At 52.3% G+C, this 22,603-nt stretch overlaps 1 protein-coding gene across 1 annotated transcript in view; it reads left to right on the top strand.

Annotated features, from left to right (window-relative positions):
* KAZN (kazrin, periplakin interacting protein) overlaps nucleotides 1-22,603 on the top strand; it is a 789,048-nt gene that overhangs the window by 436,725 nt on the left and 329,720 nt on the right. Inside the window, exon 3 of the mRNA XM_059691208.1 lies at nucleotides 19,962-20,205. Coding sequence (XP_059547191.1) covers nucleotides 19,962-20,205 — 244 coding nt within the window. The remainder of the gene's footprint in view (nucleotides 1-19,961; nucleotides 20,206-22,603) is intronic.

Genomic DNA, 22,603 nt, shown 5'->3' with positions numbered 1-22,603 from the left:
GCCAGAGCTGTTTGGTCCTGAGTCAAGCTTCCAGAGCTTGACGTCTGAGAGGCTCTGGCCAGTGGGTTTGGGCCCCGGATTTAAGGCATCAGAAGGCAGGGGGACTGTGGCAGGGAGCAGGGCACCCAGAGCTGGAGTACAGGCCAGACTGGGCAGGCAGGGGCAGGAGGTAGCCATGCCTGCAACAGACATGAGAAAAAGAGAAAAGAGCCGAGCCATTTCAAACCGAAGAGTGTGGAATGGAGGCCCAGACATGTTCAAACTTGCAGGTATAAGACCTGGGGGTCGTCCTGGATTGTTTAAAAAATAATAAAAATTAGAAAAGGAAACAAAAGTCAATTGTCAAAGTTAAAAAAGGGGGATAGTCCCTGATCCTCACGGGAGGTCAGGGAATAAGGTGGTTAATCTTTGACAATTCAGCATTCTTACTGGAGGCAGCCCATTTAGCAGTGGTAGGGATATGAGCTCTTGACTTGAGTTGAGAGATGAACATGATGAGTCCCTACCCTTCTCCAATGATCTGTGTGACTCGAATACGTCACTAAACCTCTCTGAGCCTTAGTTTCCTCATCAGTAACATGGAGGTGATATTAGTATTGGACCTCACAGGTGGTGGTGAGCACTAAATGAGGTTATCCATGACAAAACCTGAGCAGAGTGTCTGACACAAAATAAACACTTAATAGATGCAAGTTAGAAGGCTAACTGGAAGGCTGGAAGGATGGGGGGAGGGGATGGATGATGAATAAATGGATGGATAGATGAATAAATGGATGGATTGTGAGTGGCAGTGGATGGGTAGGAGGGTGGATGGATGGATGGATGGATGGAGGGGAGAGAGGTGGGATGGATGGATGGATGGATGGATGGATGGATGGATGGATGGAAGTGTGAGTGGGTGGGTGGGTGGGTGGATGGATGAATGGATGGATGGATGGAAGTGTGAGTGGGTGGGTGGGTAGGTGGGTGGGTGGATGGATGAATGGATGGATGGATGGAAGTGTGAGTGGGTGGGTGGGTGGATGGATGAATGGATGGATGGAAGTGTGAGTGGGTGGGTGGGTGGATGGATGAATGGATGGATGGATGGAAGTGTGAGTGGGTGGGTGGGTGGATGGATGAATGGATGGATGGATGGATGGATGGATGGATGGATGGATGGATGGATGGATGGAAGTGTGAGTGGGTGGGTGGGTGGATGGATGGATGGATGGATGGATGGATGGAAGTGTGAGTGGGTGGGTGGGTGGGTGGGTGGATGGATGGATGGATGGATGGATGGATGGATGGATGGATGGAAGTGTGAGTGGGTGGGTGGGTGGGTGGGTGGATGGATGAATGGATTGTGAGTGGATGAGTAGATGACTGGGTGGGGGGATGAAAGCATATGTTAATGGATGTGTAGATGCATTGATGATGGATGAGTGGACAAATGAAAGGAACAGTCTGAAGGGGATGTATCTATCAGGTCATGACCTTCCAGACCACCCTCAATCCCATTTTGTGGGCATCTGTTTAATTAAGTTGCTTAGTCTGAAAACTTAAGAAGCCACCTGGTCTTGGTTTCTTTGAAAGTCTGATGGCCTGCTGCCACTGAATGCGGAAGATTTAAGTTCTTATTTTAGGTTCTGTCTAGACACCTCTCTAAATAGGAACTCCATGCTAATCCGCAGGTGTTGCTTATGATCAGGTATTTCTAAATAGTATCTGGTGCATTACCAAAAAAAAAAATAAACTAAAAAATCCAAGGGCAAACAATAACTGATTGAGGCCAAAATCTCCAATGGGCAGATTTCTAGTCGATTTGTCCACTCCTCCCATCGCCGGGTTCCTGCCTATACCCCACCCAATTACTGGCAAATAAAATATTCATACTCAGTGTAATTAATTAAATGCATTTTTCCTAAATAACTTAAGAACTGGTAAATAGGACCTCCCCTTGGTAGTTTGGAGATGCAGCTACTAGTGCCGCTGATTAAAATGTGGCCCGGATCTGGCTGGAAATGAGTGTGTAATGGATGGGAGCACTTTCCCAATGTTTCTTTTAAGGTTTGTCAAATCATATCCTACTGATGTTACTAACCCCCTTTAATCAGTAAGTATAAAAATTCATCCGAGGGCATAAAATATATCTGACAACGGCATACATCAAATCCCAAACTGGGCGTTCAAAATAAATTGTATCGAGATTTTGTCACAATCATTGATTTCTGCTTTTCAAGCTGGTTTCTAAGGCAGCCACATAAAAGTTAAATACAAGCTATCTATGGGCTCATTGGATTGCGGTAATTCATTAAGCCAACAGTGGCTTTAATAAATCTGAGCATAAAGATTGCTTCCACAGACACCCTCCGCTTGGAAATGTGCCACCAATCAAACAGGGTGGCAAACCTAATCTCATTGGCACGCAGGGGAGGTGAGAAGTAGCTTTGGAAGGTGGCTATGGGTTGACTTCCAAGGGTGGCATTGGACGTCAGAGGTGACCTCGGGTCACGGAGGACATGAGAGCCGCTGCGGCACCAACGCCTCCGCAGCGAGTGGTGAACATTTGGGCAGTGCTGGTGTGGGCTACCTAAACAAAGCTGGCTTTAGTCTTAAACCTGAGCCCATGTATTGAGTGATCTTTGATTCCATTGATTGATTCATTGATTTCCCCCATTGTGGTGGTCACTTCCCAAGGATGGTGATCATCATTAGCTTTCTGGGCAATGTTCAAAGCATTTTCCCATCCAGTGATTATTATCATCCCCATTTTACAGATAAGAAAACTAAAGTTTAGGAAGCAAAGTGATTTTCCTGAGGTCTCCCAGCTGACAGAGCTGGGGCCCGTAGCCTGTCACAAGGTCAGGCTCTAGGTGAAATCCCACCTTTCTGACACACTGGCTCCGTGTCCTTGTTGGGGAGGTTATTCAACCTTTCAAAAACCTCAGTTTTCTCAGATAATGAGAGTAGATATCCCCTACTTGGGGGATTTATGAACTCCGACAGATCAGATGCATAATGAGTGCTTAATGCATATTCGCTGTTATTCATAGAGAATACGAGGTTGTATCAAAAACAAAAACCAGCCTTGCTGGGTTTGTTCAGTAGGTAGAGTGTCAGCCCTCGGACCAAAGGGTAGTGGGTTTGATTTCCGGTCAGGGCACATACTTCAGTTACAGGTTTCCCAGCCCCGGTAGGGGACACATGGGGGATGCAACCAATCAATGTTTCTCTCTCACATCGATCCCTCTCTCCCTCCTTCCTCCCTTTTACTCTCTCTAGAAGTCAATGGAAATTATATCCTCAGGTGAGGATTAAAAACAAACAAAAAACCAGCCTGATTAGTGTGACTCAGTGGTTGAGCATCGACCTATGAATCAGAAGGTCACGGTTCGATTCCAGGTCAGGGCACATGCCCACATTTCCAGCTCCATCCCCAGTAGAGGGCATGCAGGAGGAATCTGATCAATGATTCTCTCTTATCATTGACATTTCTATCTCCCTCTCCCTTCCTCTCTCTGAAACAAAAACAAAGACAAAAAAAACAATTGGACAAGGCCTGGACAGTAACTAAGGGGAATTTCAAGTTCCATTTCATGCTCCTGGTGGAAACCCTCACTGGTGTCATGCATTAGCCTTTCCTACCAAGGAGCACCCTTCTTCTTGGCATTTGTTAAAAGAAGCCGTGATATTCCAGTCCCATTCAGCTGTGACTCATTATTGTAAATAGCAGCGCAAGGGGATGAGAAAAGAACATGAATACACCAACTGACAGAATTTTCAGGGAGAGTGATACACAGGAAGATAAAGAGAGATCAGAAAAAATTTGCATAAACCCCATGATCTCAAAGGTCATCTATTCGGGAGTCTACTAATGGAAATACATTTTTTTAAATTCTGGGTGATTATTTCATTGAAAAGGAAAGAATTTCAATGAACCGAGTCACAGGAGCAGAGTAGATTTATGTCAACTGCAACAACAACCAAAAAAAAAATGTTTCTTTGGGAGGAAATTGGTCCATTCATATACAAGTGAAAACTTAAGGAGCAGTAAATTTGGCTATTTGCTAGGATTCGATTCAGCACCTTAAAATATGTTGATATTAATGTGAATTATGAATTTATTTTTTTAAATGAGCTTTCTATTACACTCTTCATTCCACTTAGGAAAGAGAATCGTTTCATATCTATTAATTTACTTGAACTTTACGACGACCCTCGAAGGTAAGTATTATCATTCCCACTTTATGGCAGAGTATAATATATACTTATTAAGGGCAGGGACCAAGACGCTGTCTTTTTTCTTTTTATCCCCAGTGCCTGACGAATAAAAATGTGAGCTGACTGTTACAGCAGAACCTCCTAAATGTTCTGCTTGGGACATCCATCTTTTTTTAGGAGGCAGCGCTGAGAGGAGCTTTAGATTCCAGCTTTGCTATCAGTTCTCCTTGACTTCAAACCCCTGCTCTGCCACTGACCGACGACGTGACCTTCGGAATTATTTTTCTTAGAACCTCAGCTTATAACAGTGTTAATAATATCCACCTCGCGGAATTGTTATAATAATTAAATCTTGAGATGATAAAATGAAGGGAGAAATGTAAAGTACTCGGTATGGTATCTGACACATATTAATGCTCTAAAATGGTAGTTTTCACCGCCTCTCGAGTATACTCAGAAATGCTAAGATAAGCAGACATTTGACCACACTGCAGTTTCTTCAAGCACGGCTTTATTGTCTGGTTTGAAATGAACGGGACGCTGCCCGGCTGGTGTGCTGCCCGAGGAGGAGCAGACCCAGGGGTCTCGCGGGCAGCCTGGCAGGAGTTTTGGTGTTCCTGGGCGGAGCCTCTCCTCATTGAACACAAAGGGCTGCTGGGCTGCTATTCACAGGGGCAGGGGCAGGGGCAGGGGCAGGGGCAGGGGCAGGGGACCCGGCTGATTCTGTCTGCTATCTGTCAAACTGGGTCCATTCACTTCTAGAGCATCATCTAGACCAGGGGTGGGCAAACTTTTTGGCTCGAGGGCCACAATGGGTTCTTAAACTAGACCGGAGGGCTGGAACAAAAGCATGGATGGAGTGTTTGTGTGAACTAATATAAATTCAAAGTAAACATCATTACATAAAAGGGTACGGCCTTTTTTTTTTTTTTTTTTTAGTTTTATTCATTTCAAATAGGTCGGATCCGGCCCTCGGGCCGTAGTTTGCCCACGGCTGATCTAGACCTTTTGCCATGTGGTGGGGGTAGGGGGGCGTGGTGGATCTGCTCATATAATTTCCAAGTAAGAGATAATTAGAACCGATCATTATTCATAGCGACAGGACTCCAACATCGTTTTTATGGTGTGCTGTTAGGATATTTTCAGATTGGCTGGCCATCTCTGGGACTTCCAGGGTAATTAAATCGTGTTGTAGTCCGCTCAGTTTGCACCATCGCTGCATCTTTAAAAGATGTGACTAGCATGGCCATGTATAATGAAGAATTGTGAGCTGATATTAACAGACGTGGGGGATTCAGGATAAGTGACTGGTAGCTGTGAGTTGGACAAGTTGTGAAGTAAGTAAAGACTTAAGAGAAAAGGGACTGACATTTAATGAATATCTACTATGCACTAGGACTTAAACGTTTTCTACATCACCACCACCACCACCACCACCACCACCACCTCCACCACCACCACCACCCCGCCCAGATCCTCCCAACTGTGACATCCCTCGTCAGGGGGCTACCAGTTTCCACATTGCCTGGTCCTTTCGTCAATCTTCAACCCTCAGCACTTACTTGGCCTGTGGGATGGCTTAAACCAGGCCTCCTTTACCCTCATGGCTCTCAGGATATCACAGCTAAGTCTCTCCTCCCATTTCTCTCTCTCTCTCTCTCTCTCTCTCTCTCTCTCTCTCTCTCTCTCTCTCTTTCTTTTTTTGTCAAGCCTCACCTGAAGATCTTTTTCCATTGATTTTTTAGAGAGTGGAGGGAGGGGAAGAGACAGAGAGAGACACATCGATTGGTTGCCTCCTGCTTGGGGATTGAGCCTACACCCGAGGTACGTGCCCTTGACTGGAATTGAACCCAGGACCCTTCAGTCTGAGGGCCAACACTAAGCCAGACCAGCTAGGGCCGCTCCCATCTCTCAGTCTCCTGTGTCTGTTTCTCTTGATGCCCCGACCTCAGTCCTTGGGCCTTTTCTTCCCCATCGACATGCATTTGACAGGAGGTTTCATCCGGGCCAATGCCTCTGAATAACACCCAGATACCGACGACTCCCAAATTCATATTCTCAGCTCACATCCATAGCCCAACCCCCAGACTCACGGACCCCGCCACTGCCCACTTGATATCTCCATTTGAATGTCTAATATGCGTCTCAAAATTAGCAAACACCCTCACCCCACAGCTGCTCCTCCTCAGCCTCCCCCCGTCAGTGAGCTCCCACCTGTCCAGGTGCTCGGACCCCAGCCTCACGCCATCCTCGACGCCTCCCCCTCTCACCTGCGCTACATCCTGCTGTCAGCAAGCCTGACCTTCTGTCTTCACCGTCTCCAGCGCCCTCCACCTCCCTCTGTGTGCCACCCTCTGCCCTTTGCCCTCTGCTTCGTCCACGTTACCATCATAACTCGCTGGACTCAGCCAGAGCTGTCGTTGGGCAGGGTGTGGTGGGCGTGGACTTCCATTGCCTGGGCTGCCCACGGTCTGTCTCCTTCTGCTCACTCTCCCTCCCGTGGGCACCGGCGCCTTCCTACTCCTTGCGCTTCTGGTGGGGCCACCCACCCGATTCCCTGAGGCCTCGGGGGTGGCACACACAGGCGTGGTCACAGGAGCACCAAGCACTGGCCTAGGGGAGGCCACCTCTCCCCTGGGAGCCACAAGAGAGATGCGTCTTCCCTGAGGTGGTCCGAGTAGGATGCAGGAAGGGGGCTGCAGGGCCCTCCGGCCGCCTCTGTGCAGAGAAAGGCCACCTGCACAGGAGACTGTGAAGCGAGGCCAGCGTGCAGAGAGGAGCCAGAAGGCAGACCTGGCGGCATCCCCTGAGCTCTGGGATTGCCGAGGTCAGAGCTGTGTGAGCCAGCCCGCTCCCCGCCGGTATCTAAGCCAGCGCGCGTTGCTTCTCTTTCACCTGCAGGTGGGCTGACACCTGTACGTCCAGGCATGTATCCGTCCATTTCTGCTGTGTCACAGCCTTGGCCCAGGGCTGACGGTGATATTTGTTTTTCTCATTTATGGATCTGCACCCGGGAGAGGGCGGGGCTAGGGTCTGGCTGGGTTTTACTCTGGGCTGTAGGTCTGCTTCACGTTTGCTCAGTCTGGGGCTGAGACTGAGGAGGCAGTTACCTGGGGCCTGTTCTCGTGGAGGGTCCTAGGCATCTAAGAGGTCAGGCCACACCACTGAGGCCTCTGCTTGCTGCACGTCCCCTCACATCCCAGGGGCTGAAGCAAGTCACGTGGCCAAGCCTATATCAAGGGGCAGAGGAAGGCTCTCCGCCTGCCCTAGTGAGAGGTCCCCAGGCAGAGGGCAGCTGGGTAGGGGCCGAGGAAGGCTCTCCGCCTGCCCTAGTGAGAGGTCCCCAGGCAGAGGGCAGCCGGGTAATTCCAGGATGGGAAGGGAGTGAGGGATTAGAACAATAACTATCCCCAGATGGGCAAGGAGGAGGAGCAGAGCGTATAAGTGATTCCTGACACAGCAGAACATCCCGGCCCCCCACGCCGATGTCAGCCACGGTGTCATGTAGCCCGAGTCCCAAGGGAACGCCGGCTTCGGCTGATTGTGTCTTAGAATTACCGCAGCGTCAGCCGGACCCCAGCACCCTCTCAGCCTGCACACACCGTCTGGAGCCCACAGCTCTGTGTGCAGAGAAACCAGACCCTTTAGGAGAGATCAAAGTCAGTTTTAAATAGACACAGCTCTTCCCCAGCAGGATGCCGAGACAGACGGGACAGCGCAGGAGAGGTTTGCTGTTTGTTTTAAGTTGTTGGAATAACCAAAGAAGGTTTTTAAGGTTTGGATATTGATTTCTGGAAGGATCGGCTGCCAAGTGTGCTAACATTTTCAAGAAGAAAAGTCTGAGATCAAAGGGGGGCTTCAGAGCAGAGATTCCCCCCACCTCTCTCTCTCTCTCTCTCTCTCTCTCTCTCTCTCTCTCTCTCTCTCTCTCACACACACACACACACACACACACACACACACACACACACAGACACACACACTCTGTTTGGAGCTTCGCAACAGAGCGATCAGAAGTGGAGCTCGTGTGTGTTTTGATGTGCCCTTGGGACAGATGAATGAAATGCCACCATGCAGTTTCATTCAGCAGATGTTTACTGAGCCTCTCCCATGGCCATGTGCTCGCTTATAGAAACAAATGATGATAATAGTAAGTGTTGCCCCTGCGTGTCTGGGTCGCCTGGGCAAGCCAAGTGTCTCCCAGTGTCTCCGTTTCTTCGGCTGTAAAGAAAGCACATTTGGCCCAGCCGCCTCAGTGCTTGAACATCGCTCTATGAACCAGGAGGTCATGGTTCGATTCCCAGTCAGGGCACATGCCCGGGTTGCAGGCTCGATCCCCAGTGTGGGGCGTGCACGAGGCAGTCGATCAATGAGACTCTCTCATCGATGTTTCAGTCTCTCTCCTTCTATTCCTCTATGAAATCAATAAAAATATATAGTTTTAAAAATTTTTAAAAAGAAAGCATGTTTGACCTGTGAACTCTGAGGTCCCTTCCAGATCTAAAATTCTGAAGTCCACAAACTGGATGATGGTCTTTGCTCACTTGCCAATCATTAAAACTACAGAGCTGTGCATAAAAAAAAAAATCAGACCTGCTAAAGCTCCAAGCTCATAGGACTGAACAGGGATGTTCAAGTTTCTGCCAATGAACTGCTAAGAATTCCTGGGGCAGATGACTAATGACTGCATCCATATCCTCGTTCCCTGTCCTCTCATCTCCCAGAAAAAAGGTTTATCGTTCCATTGTCATTCTCACCTCAGCTGTGTATATACACCCCGTCTTTCCTACTCGGTTCAGCAGTTCAAAGGGCAACGTTAGATGTAAGGAGGTGATAGCAAAGGAGTAACTAGGGGGTGTCCATTGGCATCCCATTGACCCTAGTCCCAGCCCTGCCACTTGTTAGTTGTATGACCTTGGGGGCGTGACTTAACCTCCCTGAGCCTCAGTTTTCTTATCTGTAAAATGGGGATGCTAATGGCAGCTTCTTCCTCATAGGGTTGTTGTAAGGGATGTAAGTTCAGCTCTTAGCACCGCGTTTGATGAAGGAACACCCCAAAATTATTATCATCATTATCCGTGCATACTTTCAGGCAAAGCTAGAATCTGTCAGCTCATTTATTCTCTTCTGGGAAAGTTTAGGACTTTGGAAAAGAACAGGGTTATACCATCACTCAAAGTTAATGAAAAATGTCTCATAAATTCATCCGACGTGCTTCATATAAAAGTTCACATGGGTTTGTAAAAGCATATGCGACTTTGAACTAAAACGATAATAACAAAAAGATCTTTAAATATATATATATTAACCAGTTCTGCCTCAGAAACCCTCTAAGTCAGCGGTTCTCAACCTGTGGGTCGCGACCCCTTTGGCGATCGAACAACCCTTTCACAGGGGTTGCCTAAGACCATCCTGCATATCAGATATTTACATGACGATTCATAACAGTAGCAACATTACAGTGATGAAGTAGCAACGAAAATAATTTTATGGTTGGGTCACAACATGAGGAACTGTATTGAAAGGGCCAGAAGGTTGAGAACCACTGCTCTAAGTGAAGGTGACAATCCAACTGGTGTGACACGGGGAACTCACCCACCAGCGCCGGGTCCATTATCTGAGTCCGTGCCCTCAGGCAGGGCTGCACTGGGGGGTGAGGGGGGGAACCACACACACAGAGGTGCTCTGTGGGCTGGCCAGGGTCCTGGCCGCCTTTCAGGAGACACCCAAGTGCACACTCCTAATGAATGACAGGACGAGAATCTGTCCTTTTCTTCCCAAATGCCGCCTAGAGGACTCAGACTCACCCAAAGCTCTCAGGCCCCCAGTGCTTGGTGACTTTCTGCAGGACTCCCCCCGCGCCACCTGCCCCCCAACACCACCACCACCAGCTCCTCTCAGGCCCAGGGAAGAACTCAGCTCCGGTTCTTTTCTCCAGGGTGTCACCTCTGATGCCGGACGGCCTTTTCAGAGCCTGGACAGATGTGTTCCTGCATTGTGGGCCTGATGACGCGAGGGGCTGGGGCTGGACCCCGTGGCATGCCTGGTGAGAGGAGACATGAGCCCCTCACCTTAGCTGGGCGGCCAGCTGTCCCTGGGCAAAGGTGTCTGTGCCATTTTACTCCCAGACGGCTGAGGATGCTGACCAAAGGAGCTGTAACCAACATCGCTCTGAGCACACACAGTTGCCTCTTGAGCTGCACACACGCCTGATCACACAGCCTGTGCTTCCAGATGCGGATCAGACATCATTTTACATGTCCCCCACATTGAATAAGGCAGGTGAACAGACAAAGGGGCAGCCCATTGAGATAAATATGGCAGCTTCACAATGTATTGGCCAGCGACACATTATTCCAATGAGCCTAACGTTGAATATAATTATGTAGACAATTGGACAGTGAATCCTGGGTGTCAGGGCAGAGGGGGCAGGTACGGTCCTTCGTGGACTGAACAGTCCGAACTATTTGGCTCATCGGTATTTCCCCGCAGGGCACGTTAGTGCTGGAAAGGTTTGGGGTGACTCCACCACGATCCGAAGGCCCTTTCCTCCTATGGCTACATCTGCTCTTGAGAAAGGATCATACGAGTTGCCGAGGGGCCCAGAAGGGTGTTAGGATCTTAATTTCCTTGGTTGGTTGGTGCCTAACAGTGCCTTCTCTGTGGCCTTGAGTGAGGGCCACGCTGTTCTTCGCTGTCTGGGTGAGAAAGACTGGTCCTGAGCGAGGTTCTTAGTGCAGAAAGCAGCTACGAGTAGAGAGAAACTCACGAGGAGCGAAGCAGAAGCTCAGAGAGCCTGAGCCGGGAGCGGGGGCGGGAGAGGGGATGAGTGGGAAGAAGTCTCCTGGCTGAAGATACCGTTGGTGAGACAGAGAGAGAAATCGAACACGGGAGAAAGTGATCCTGAACATCCCGCTCTTGGAAAATCCCTCTCTGCTCCTTAGCGAGTCGAATGCACTTCAGTTAAAAAATATCCCCATCTCCCCCCATCCCCACCCCGCACCATCCAGGAAAGCAGAGAAAACAATGTTTATGGGATGGAGACCACAAGAACAATGCTATCCGTGAGAAAAGAATAAATTTCCCTCTTAGGGTAGGTCTGTAAAGTATTTCAAGCCACTTGGGTACCATTTCATGAACCAAAGGAACTAATTTACCAAGTGAGTCCCCAGGGCCCGGAGGAATGAAAGCTCGGGCAGCCGGAATCGGCTCCCTTGCCTGCGTCTCCCATCAGATCAGGGCGTGGGGTTGGAGGGACACAGACAGCCCCTTGGCGCGTCAGTGCACACAGGGAAGAGACTGTATTGTGTACCAGAGGGATAAACGGGGAAGAGAGACCGTGGAATCAGGCGCACCGGGCTTGGCTCTGCTTCTGCTACTTTTCGGCTGGGTAAGTGTGAGCAAACCTTCTGAGCCCGAGGCGCGTCCTGATCTGTGAAAGGGGACAGGAGCCCCATCTTCAGTACTGGGAGGGTTCAGCCTGAATGAGGGGAAATAAATGGATGAGCGCAGTGGCCGGCCACAGTGCAAATCCGAAGAATGGGAGCCGCCCTTCCCACTATCACTGTCAGCCTCACCCATCCTCACCATCCTCATCACCATCACCTCTATCATCTGCGTCTGCATCGTTGACCTCATCTATTGCGTTCTGTCCAGGCGCCTGGCACTCTGCCAAATGCTTCTCATGCAGTGTCTCATGTCATCCCTCAACAAGGCTATGACGTGGGTGGTAACGCTATTCCATTCTACTGATGAGGACGTTGAGGCTCGGAGAAATAAGTCACTCGTTAAGTGTCACATAGCTAGTAAGTGGCAGAGCTGGCACTTGAACCCTTGTCTAACTCCAGAGCCCTCCGAGAAGGGGGAGCTCGCTGATGACGTCAGTTGGCATTCCCCAGCCTGTAGGCTATAGAGAGGGGGCGTCGCTGAGATGAGGAATGAGAGCTGAAGACCTGTGGCTGGCAGACTTGACTGGATTCCCTTTCGCCTTGTGGAGGGAACCTCCCGGAGGCTGTTCTGTGGGCTGGAAAGGAAAACCACTCCCAGCACATGGAGACAGCCACGGCGTGCGAGGGCAGGGGTGCAGCAAGGTGCCTGGACGTGGGCCAGTCCTGTGGGTGCAGTGGTGGTTTTCTACAAGTGGACACGTTTGTCTGAGGGTTTGTATTTTTCTTGGCTGTGCTATTTGCCCAGTCACTTCTGGAGGCCATGACAGAGCCAAGAGCCTAGAGCCCAGGCCACCATGCACCTTCTTCTGCAATCCCTGCCCCCCCCCCCCCAAACACATCACAAAACCAGGGAACATTCAAGCAAGAAAAAATTGCATTTCTCTCAAGAAATAGGTGCTGTAAGTGTATCTGCTCATGTGTGTGCGTCTGTGGTTAGTGTGGACGCTCAGAGTGTATCTGTTTCGTACAGAGGAGCTTCCGAATTGAAGAGCTGTCTGCGAGTGAAAACACACAGAAGTGCCTGAGTTGGTTAAATACACACTCAGAAGGGATGCCTGACCAGCCTTCGGACTTTCAGATGAGCGACCGCTTGGGAGCCAAGAGGAGAAGGTCACCCTTCCGCCTAATGACTGTGCTGTGTCCACACGCACAGCCACGCGTCGCCTAACGACAGGGGAGGTCCCGAGAAGGTGTCGTTAGGCCATCTCGTCGTTGCTGGGCCAACATCACAGAGGCGCCTGCACAGACCTGGGGGCACAGCCCACTCCACTCCTGGGTCTGTGGTGCAGCCTGTGGCCCCCAGGCTACACGCCTGTGCACGGTGCTTTGCTGAATACTATAGGCAACTCTAGCACCGCGGTGTTTGTGTAACTAGACTTGGGAAGGTGTGGTAAGATGGGGCATGTAGTGCTCTTACACCACGGACAGCGCAGCACGTGTGTGTCCACCAGCATCACTACAGACACGGAACTAATGGGTTGTGCTGTGACGTTACCACGGCTACGATGTCACTGGGTGACAGGAATTTTTCAGCTCCATTAAAATCTTATGAGACCACTGTTGCATATGTGGTCCATTGTGCAGTGCGTGTGTGTGTGTGTGAGAGAGAGAGAGAGAGAGAGACTGTACATATACACACAGACATATAATCCACACCTGCACACTTACTTTTCCACCTAATGGCTGTGAGCCAGTCCCTAAGCCCCACAGTCCTCTGCCCGGCTATTTCCTCCTGGTTTCTTTTTCTCCATCCCTTCATTCACGACTGTGGTATGAGGGCGAGTAATGGTGGGAGCATGGGGGACATCGTGGGGAAGGGAATGTGGCTTAGCTGTTGGGGTTCGCTGCCTGCACACTCTCCTCTGTCTATGGCTCCACAGCCCCCCCGGTCTTCTCTCCCGGAGCCCTGGTGGCCCCGTCAGAGACGCTGCTCCCTTCTCCCCAGAGCACATGTTCAGACGCACTCAGCCAGAGGAAACCGTGTGAATGTACCAAAGATACATCTCCTAGATTGGCCGGGATCCCCACGTGACCATCTGAATACAGGAGCATCCATCTGCAGAGCAGGAGGCTGGGTCCCTAGGGACTCTCAGTGGAGGGCTGAGGGAAGGCGGGACTGCCACCCGCATCAGAAGAGAAGGAAGGGAGCCCTCGCAGCCACTCCCGCGGCTCAGAAGGGTCCTGGCGCTCATGGAGAACCTGGGTGCCCAGAGCAGTGAGCTCAGACTCCACCTTGCACAGACGCTCCTGGGCAGCTCACCGCAAGCCGGTACCAGCACGGCCCCAGAGTGGCTGCCTGGTCGGGAGTGGGCCCTGGATCCACATTTCACAGGCATCTCCTGGGACCCCAGGTCAGGGGTCTTCTCCTTCACTTTGAGGAGCACGAGAACCAGCCTGCAGCCAGAGGCGTGTTTCACGGAGCCTGGCAGGGGACACCGTTAGGTTGTGGCCTTTAAAGGTGAAGTGCAGGAGGCAGGACCACCCTTCTCCGTGGCTCCTGTGGGCAGCCACATGCCCGCCCAGGAAGCATCAGGGTTCCTCGGGGCATTGACCCTGTCACACCCGGGCCTCTCTTTCAGACCTGCCCTTCACCACCCTCCCCGTGTAGGAATTTCACCTTGAAGGGGGGAGCACTTGAACGCTGCCTCCCATCCCTGAGCCCGGCAGACACCAGGCCCCTGATTGAATCAGAGAGAAAACTGGGTCACACGTAGATTTCCTCCTCCTGCCCCCAGCTGACACACTTGACAAACGCCTTATCCTCAGTGTCGCAATCTGCCCCCGTGCAGGGTGCAGGTACCCGCTCTACCTGAGGGCTTTGCGAGGATAAAATAGGGAGAGCGATCCGAGAGTACTCTGGAAAGTAGGATGTGGCTGGAATTCCTGGGGCAGACGGAAGATGAAACGGTTTTAATGAGAGAAGCAAGTATGTTTGTGGATGTGAAGTTATGGGGGACGGAGGGATGAGTTTGCTCAGCCAGCCACAGACTCTTTGGAGATAGCACAGGCCGTGGGAGCAAGAAGAACTGAGCAAGAACCCTGCCTCCTGGTGGCTCGCAGACAGCCAGAGGGTGCACGTGGTGGTGCTGGGAGGGGGTGCGTCTTAGCCTGGGCATTGGGTTGCATGCAATAGAAACCAGCAAATTAGCTCCAGAAAAGGGCATTTTTTTCTTCCGAATTCCATGGAATTCAAGACAAGGCAGAATAAGCAGGACGGCCTTGCGACCTGTGGATCAACCCCAGGGAGCCAAACTGACAGAGACTCACCTCTCACACCCTCAGCCTGTCGTGCAGATGAACAAGTAAACAAACAAAACGGTGATCCAGGGCAACGCATGCGATGAAATCAGTGAGCGCGGGATGTGACACCTGAGGGAAAAGAAGGAAACAGATGCAGAGGGCCAGGGAGGTGAGTCCAGGCAGAGGCAGGGGAAGGCGAGGCCCTGAGGTCGAGTGTAGAGAGTTGGGGGGAGCTTGTGCAAGGTGAGGTCAGAGGCCAGACCGTGCACGACCACGGGCTCCCTCTTCTGCATCCAGTGCTTGGGAGGTGCCACGCGCACCAGTGGGCTGGCAGGAGCCTAACCGTCCATCCTGCCTGGTACGTGTCAATGGGATGCTGGGCCATTTTCTAAAACCTTCGGCTTTAACCCTGTGGCCAGACTCCTTTACCAACATGGCCACCAGGTTCCTCCATGTCTCTCGGCCTCCGCTTCTCCATCAGTCAACCATGGGGGTGCTGGAGGAAGTGATCCCAAGGTTGCCTTATAGGACCAAATCGCATCATCTGGTTGTCGGCCATCAGTATGGGGTTTCCTGGGTGGCTTCCAACGTACGCCGCTTGTCGTGGCTTCGGGATTCACAACACCCTCTTTCGCTCTCAATGGCGTCCCAGTTTAGACATTAAATTATAAGGTCACTCTGTTCATAGGAGAAGGGAGGCGCATAGGACATTGCTGTCAGCAATGGGTTAGGCCCATGGTCGGCAAACTGTGGCTCGAGAGCCACATGCGGCTTTTTGGCCCCTTGAGTGTGGCTCTTCCACAAAATACCACGTGTGGGCGCACGTACAGTGCAATGGAAACTTCGTGGCCCATGCGCAGAAGTCAGTTTTCGGCCTGAGCGAGTCTATTTTGAAGAAGTACTGTTGACATTTGCCTCTGTTGACGAATGAGTTTGCCTAACCGTTAGGCTCTTTGCCTTGGCTTTCACTAGGCATTTTCTCTCTCTGAGCAAGGATGGTTTTGGTTTCTCAAAATGCCCAGACCAGCTTTGACTGGCACCAAACACACATGGCCCAGTTTGCTCATTCTGCTCAGAAGGACGGGGCACTCAGCAAACACTGCTGAAGGCCAGTGACAGCAGAAGGACCAGCAGTGGCCCCGTCTGAGCCTCGGAGGGTGTTTGGCTGTGAGGGAGGGATGACAACCAGTGATGCTGGGAAAATGACAGTGAGTCCCTATGCAGACACTTCATTTCCTAGTTCAGTTCTTTTTGTTTAATATATATTTTATTGATTTCAGAGAGGAAGGGTGAGGTAGAGGAACATCAATGATGAGAGAGAATCATTGATTGGCTGCCTTCTGCATGCCCCACACTGGGGATCGAGCCTGCAACCCGGGCCTGTGCCCTGACTGGGAATCAAACTGTGACCTGATTCATAGGTTGATACTCAACCACTGAGCCACACCAACTGGGCCTAGTTCAGTTCTTAACCTCAGCGTACTGAAGAGTGAGGCAGGGGCTACTTTAGGAACATGACAAAGGTTGGATCCTGAGACGGAATGCAGAGTACTGCCAATTCTCATGGTTGTGGACCCCAAAGGGACGGCTATGGATGACAGACAGCTCTGAGCCCCTCCCCCAATAGCTTGCATGTGTCTCCCAAGGTATGAGTTGTAGATGTATATTGGCCCCCAGTTGGGCACGTGGGCTTCCCACAGGGCTTCTGTGACTAGTTGACCTGAGGTCACCCAGGGAGGAGCAGTGATGGACGTTGGGGAGGAAGGAAGGTAGACTAGAAACCTTTTTGGTTTAAGTCAAGTAGATTCGAGAGGCTAATTGATTTCAGACCTTCTGCTGAGAGCTGGTCCTTTTGTATGTGGAATAATATAAGGAGACACAGCTGGGAAAAGCCCCTTTTTCATGTTAAGAAAACATTTCTCAAAAAAATTCTTTAAAATTCTAGGAAGCACCCTAGGAGTGTCTTAAGTGAGTTTCTGGAAACCTCCATGGCTGTACCACAGTGGGGACGAGGAGGCAAAGATGAGAAGGGGCCCAAGGAATGGTCTTCGCTTTCCTTGTCTCTGTTGGGCGTTTTGTGTTGCCTTGACTTTAAGATTGTGGTGAGTGGGAATAATCCCACGGAGAGGAAAATGAGTAACACTTGGTCAGGTTGTTTACCACACAAACACGCTCTCACACGCTCATTTGCAGAATGCCGGCTCCAGGTTAGCGGCCAGGATGCATAGATGACTAACGTCATCCCTGAGCACCTCCTCCATGAGGAAGCTCACAGGGAAGTGGGAGAGGGACCTGGAAACAGATCATTGCCTTCTGATGAGGCTGGACCGAGGTGTGAGTGTCTCATACACTCACACACACTCTCACACTCACACACACAGGTGTGAGCAACATACACACACACAACACACACGTACAGAGGTGTGAGCATCTCACACACATATACACACACTCAACTACACACACACACACACACACACACACACACACACACACCCCTCTCCAAATAGAGCTGCTCTAAATTGTTTCCTCAGGTTTGTTCCCAGGATACTCCCCTCCCCCACCTTTTTCTGTATTTGCATATACATTGACTTTTTATTGAGGCAAAATTCACACAATATACAACTAACCATTTTAAAGTGAACAAGTCCATGGCATTTTGTACAATCACGATGTTGAGCTACACAACCTATGTCTGCTTCCAGAACATTTTCATCGCCCCCAAATAAAGCCGGGTGCTCATAAGCATTTGCTCCCCTGTCCCTCCTCCCCCAGCCCTGGCACACATGGATCTGTTTCTGTATCAACGGAGGTAACTTCCCTGGCTGTGACATATAAATGGAATCAGATAGCATGTGGCCTTCCGTGTCTGGCTTATTTCGCTTAGCATAACGTTCCTGAGGTTTATCCGCGTGGATGCCTATCGGGGCTTTTTAGGCTCCTTTCCGTGGTTGATGAATATTCCACGGTGTGGATATACCACCATGTGCTTGTTCTTTTTATTTAACGGACATTTGGGTTGTCCCCACCTTCTGGCTATTGTGCATCGTGCTTCTGTAAAAGTTTGTGTACACACTTTGTCTGAGTATGTTTTCCCCTCCTTGGTGTAGATACTGGGGAGTGGGATTTCTGGGTTACGTGTTTGTTCTACATTTTACTTTTTCAGGAACCACCAAAACGTTTTCCACAGTAGCTGTGCCAGGCCACTCCCCTTGTGAAGACCCACAAAGCTCTATCATTTCGATGCCCCTCCATAAACTAACTAAAAACTTCAATCCTGACTTACAAACAGGCCCAGAAGTCTAAGCGCCTCTGTTGGCCCAGTGGGTCAGAACCCGTGCTAATGAGGCTGGGGTCGGGGTCCATCCCCAGCCAATCAGTTACCGAGTCGAGTGGACAGAGTGAAAATTGTGCTGCCACATGCTCCACCATCCAATACCCTCCTGGCCTCTTTAGTGGTCACAGGGGATGGAGCAAGAGCATATGTTTATGGTCCCCCATAGAAGGAAAACAACAGGCCAGCATCCAGTTCTCCCGAAGGCACAATGGGAATCAGATGATCACCAACTTCTGGTCCTGGTTTCACCTGGTTTCTGTGGGCACCTGGGGGTACATTGCTTTCACCTGCCCCCACCTCCAGTTTCCTCATCTCCATAATGGGAATAAGAATCCGTACTCCAAAGAGACCGATAACGCCTACTGAGCACTTGCACACAGTAGGCTTCCAATAATGCTGTTGCATCTCTGGGGTGGGCAAGCTCAGCCTGTGCCCGAGGGCTTCTGCAGTGGGCTCCGAGCTGCTCTCCAGGGCTGACCAGCTGGGTGGCGGTGCAGGGGTTACTGGCTGCTTTAAATTGTCCTATTTGCATGGAATGAAGCTTGCTATGGTAACAAGGTCTGGTGGCTGGAATCCAGGGCCCCAGTGAAAAATGCAGAGCCTGTGCTCTGGGAGGAAGAGGCGCTGGATGGGCTGATCAACTTGAAGGTTACCTCAGGTCTCCGTGAAGGGAGTGGGTCAGGGAGGCAGCTGGGCTCCAACCTGCTCCCGGTAGGAGGACAGAGGGGAACCCCACCGACGCCTTTCAGTGTTTTCTCCTGGCCTCACCCCCCTCGCCCCCACCCCCGCTCAGAAGCTTGGGACCTGGCTAAGGCCACCCCTCCGCCTGGGGCGCACCCCGGGCTTCAGGTAGGAGGGGAGGACGAGGCGCGGGTGGGGTGGCCAGTCTAGGGATGGATGGAGTGCTCCTTTGGGGGAGGAGGACAGCGCGGGGTGGGGCAGCGGAGGGGGCGTGGGGAGGGGGTGGAAAGTGAGGCGCGCGGGGCACCAGCCCAGCTCCCCGCGGCAGTTTCCTCCCCGCGCGTGTGAAGGAACCCGCAAGGCAAGAACTCCACTCCGGAGCTCCGCAGGCTGCCCTCCCCTGACGCCCCTGCCCGCTCCCCTCCCGGGCCCCTTCGCCAAGCACCCCGCTCCCCCAAGCACCCACCTCCTCCCAGCCCTGCACGGCGCGGGGCGCTAGTTCGCCAGGGCGGGGGCCGCCCCACCGCTCCAGGGAGGGGACCCAGGGCCGGCCTTGGACCAGGCCCTCCCCACCTCTCGCCGGGGGGGCGCCACCTCGGCGCACTCAGAGCTGCCTCCCGCCGCCTCCGCCCTCTCCGGGGGTGTGTCCCCGAAGTGGGGGGCGTGGGAGGCCCCGGGTGCGCCCCGGCCGCCAGCCCAGGCCCCCTCCGGAGCGCGCGGCGAATGGTAGGCTCCATTGAAGAGTGCCGGGCGGCGCGGTGTCCTTCTCCAAGCGCTGTCGGCGCCGGGGTCTCGGGGAGCGCAGCTGCTCCTCCTCCTCCTCCTCCTCCTCCTCCTCCTTCTCCTCCTCCTCCCCCCGCCGCTTCGCTACCGCCGCGGCTCCGGCTGGAGGCGCCGCTGTCATTCCTGCGCCCGGAGCCGGCGCTGCCTGTGCCTGGGGGTCGGGGCGCGGGGGAGCCGGACGGCGGGGGACCCAACAGGTAGAGCCTGGGGGGCCCGGCCGCGCGCCCCCCGCGCGTCATGCAGCTCTTTGTCACCTCTCTCGCCCCCAGGCCAACATCCTGAGCATGATGGAAGACAATAAGCAGCTCGCGCTCCGCATCGATGGGGCGGTCCAGGCGGCCAGCCAGGAAGTGACCAACCTGCGGGCCGAACTCACGGCCACCAACCGGAGACTGGCGGAGCTGAGCGGCGGCGGCGGCCCCGGCCCCGGCCCGGGCCCGGGAGCGGCAGCCGGCACCTCGGCGGCAGACTCGGCGGTGGCGAACATGGAGAACCACCAGCTCGGCGTGCAAGGTAGGATCGCCTGGCGCCCGCCTGGCAGAGGAGAGGCGAGCGAGCAGGACCCGGGCTCGGAGGTGGCCGGAGGCTTGGTGTCCCCAACACCCTGGGCGAAATCGCCTTGCATGTGGCTTGTAACCCTTTCCGCCCGGCAGTGGCCACCGCGGCTGCCCTGCGAGGAGTTGCAGGCTGCTGTCATTAACGACAACCCGGGCGCAGCGTGCACGGGTTCCGGCGGTCACTCTGGCCCTGGGCGGCGCGAGGGGCATGCAGCCAGCGGGCCCCTTCTGGCAGCAGAAAGCGCCCTTAGATAGCACACAGGCCCCACTCCCTGGGCAAACTTTTCATGCCTGGGCCCTTGCCCCCACCGCGGCAGGGGCGAATGCCACTGCTCCCCGGGTTCCAGAGCCTGCTTCCTTTGGGATGACTGTTTCCCGAAGAGCGAGCTCCAGGCTCTGCTGTGGTGTTTGGGGTAGAGGATTGCGCCGCTGTGCACTTTTCTCCACGGATGCCAAAGCCCTTGTCTCCATTGCATCTGGACTTTATTTTCTCTCCATTTGAGATCGCGCGGGCAGTGGAATATCAATGCAACAGTAGATGCCCCTGCTCAGCAGGGAGTTTCAATTTCCAGCAAATATAAACACCAAGAGCACTTTGCAGGGGGAGATCTTAGATCTCAAAGGCTGAGTGATGGGCGCCTGTCGAAATGAAGGCTTAGATGGTGGGCTGGTGGGCTGCTGGGAGGGACTCTGTGCAGCTGGGGAGGGAAAAGAGACAGCTGGTCTGTGCTGACAGTGACAGTGATGGACCTCTGACACCCCCTGCAAGGGCTAAAGGGGGAGGAAGCATCCAGAAGAAATGTCCTGTGTGTTCTCTGGGAATTGCAAAGTAAAATGCTCAAAGCTGGCTTTTCAGGCTTTTTCTTCTTTTCTTTTTCCTGTTTTTTTTTTTTCTTGCCTAATTGCCCCTTTAAGAAACGGGTGTTACTGGTTATAAATATCATCTGAATTGTAAACTAAACTGCTGAAATCCAGAACAGGACAGAAAAAAAAAAAACAGTCCAGAAGGGTCACTTGTGTAAACATGTCACTTGATGAAGTAGGAGGTACCAGTGGCTCAAAAGGATGTCCTGGTTGGTTTTGTTGTTATTTCAGGAGCTTCTCCTAAGAGTTGGGAGTCTGTTTTCATAGGAATGCCGAATGCTGGCTCTCCAGCCGTTTCCATTCTGCCTTCCCTTCCCAGGGAGGGGGTGCTTTTCTGGGGCCGCGAGCTGTGAAGCCTGGTTGTTAGCAGTTCTGTGTTGAATCCCACATCAGATCTTAACTTGGTACTTCAGGAGCGCCTCTGAAGTCTCCGGAATTGGGGCATCATCTGGTCCCCAAGTAGCCATGACGTAATGGTGGGAAGGTGCTGTGCGCTGTGTTTGCTGCGCGGTGTTCACGGCGGCTGTCTGTTTTCTGTCATTTCCCACTTGCTCTGTCACTGTGTGCAGAAGATGCTCTTTGCTGCTACCTGGGGGTCGGGGGAGGGGAATGGCAAATGCTGTACTTTTTACAGGCAGGGACGCTTCCCACATGAAGAAATAGGCAAGAGCTCGGCAGTTTGCTAAGAATCCGAAGCCACGCTAAAGGGGACTGAACAATGCCGGTGTATTTCCCACCGTCTGCCGCCTTCCTCAGCTGAGGAAAAGTTAAGTGGCTTTTCTCTCGAGTCTGGGGTCCGGTTGCAGACGGAGCATGCTAAGGGGGTCGGTGCGGCCGTGGTCTGCCCGCTCCACGTGGAAGTGGAGATACTTAGCTGACGATGACATTGTTGTCATGAAGCAACAGGGGGGCTGTTTTCCTTTTTTTCCTGCAAAAACCCACAAGGCTGTGGAAATGGAAACGGCTTTCAGGTCTCTTGCTCCTTGGAAAAACACACGGAGCCAGCAGCTCCCTGGTGCTCTTGGGGGCCTGCCTGCCCGCCTGTGTGGGTGGCTGGATGAAGCTGGTCTTGATTTCTCCTCTGTGTACCACTGGTATGTTTCAAACCCTTTCCTAGGGGCCATTTCGTGATTTCACAATCAGAAAACAAAATGTTCAAGGTTTGAACTCAACTTAATTGTTGGCCGCATATCCCTCATTGATGGGAATTTAGAACTGGTGTGATGGTTGAAAAGAAAACCAGCCCCCCTTATACATCCGGGAGGGGGGGGGCCTCATGTACTCCTGCAGCCACAGGACCTCGACCCAGTGCTTTTCACGTGACTTACTGTCTGTGGGTTTTTTTGTTTTGTTTTGTTTTCTGGGCGTTCTGCTAGCTCAGAACCCTCTGCAGAGGGGGCCTGCTAGCTGCTTCTGCTAGTGCCTCCGGATTCCTGAAGGACAGCGTTGGGTTCTCTCGAGTGAATGTTCACACGGGGTGGTCGGTTTCC

Source organism: Myotis daubentonii, chromosome 3 (genome assembly GCF_963259705.1).
Source record: "Myotis daubentonii chromosome 3, mMyoDau2.1, whole genome shotgun sequence".
Classification (NCBI taxonomy): Eukaryota; Metazoa; Chordata; class Mammalia; order Chiroptera; family Vespertilionidae; genus Myotis; species Myotis daubentonii.
The sequence above is the reverse complement of the archived record's forward strand: the minus strand, read 5'-3'. Positions and strand labels throughout refer to the sequence as shown.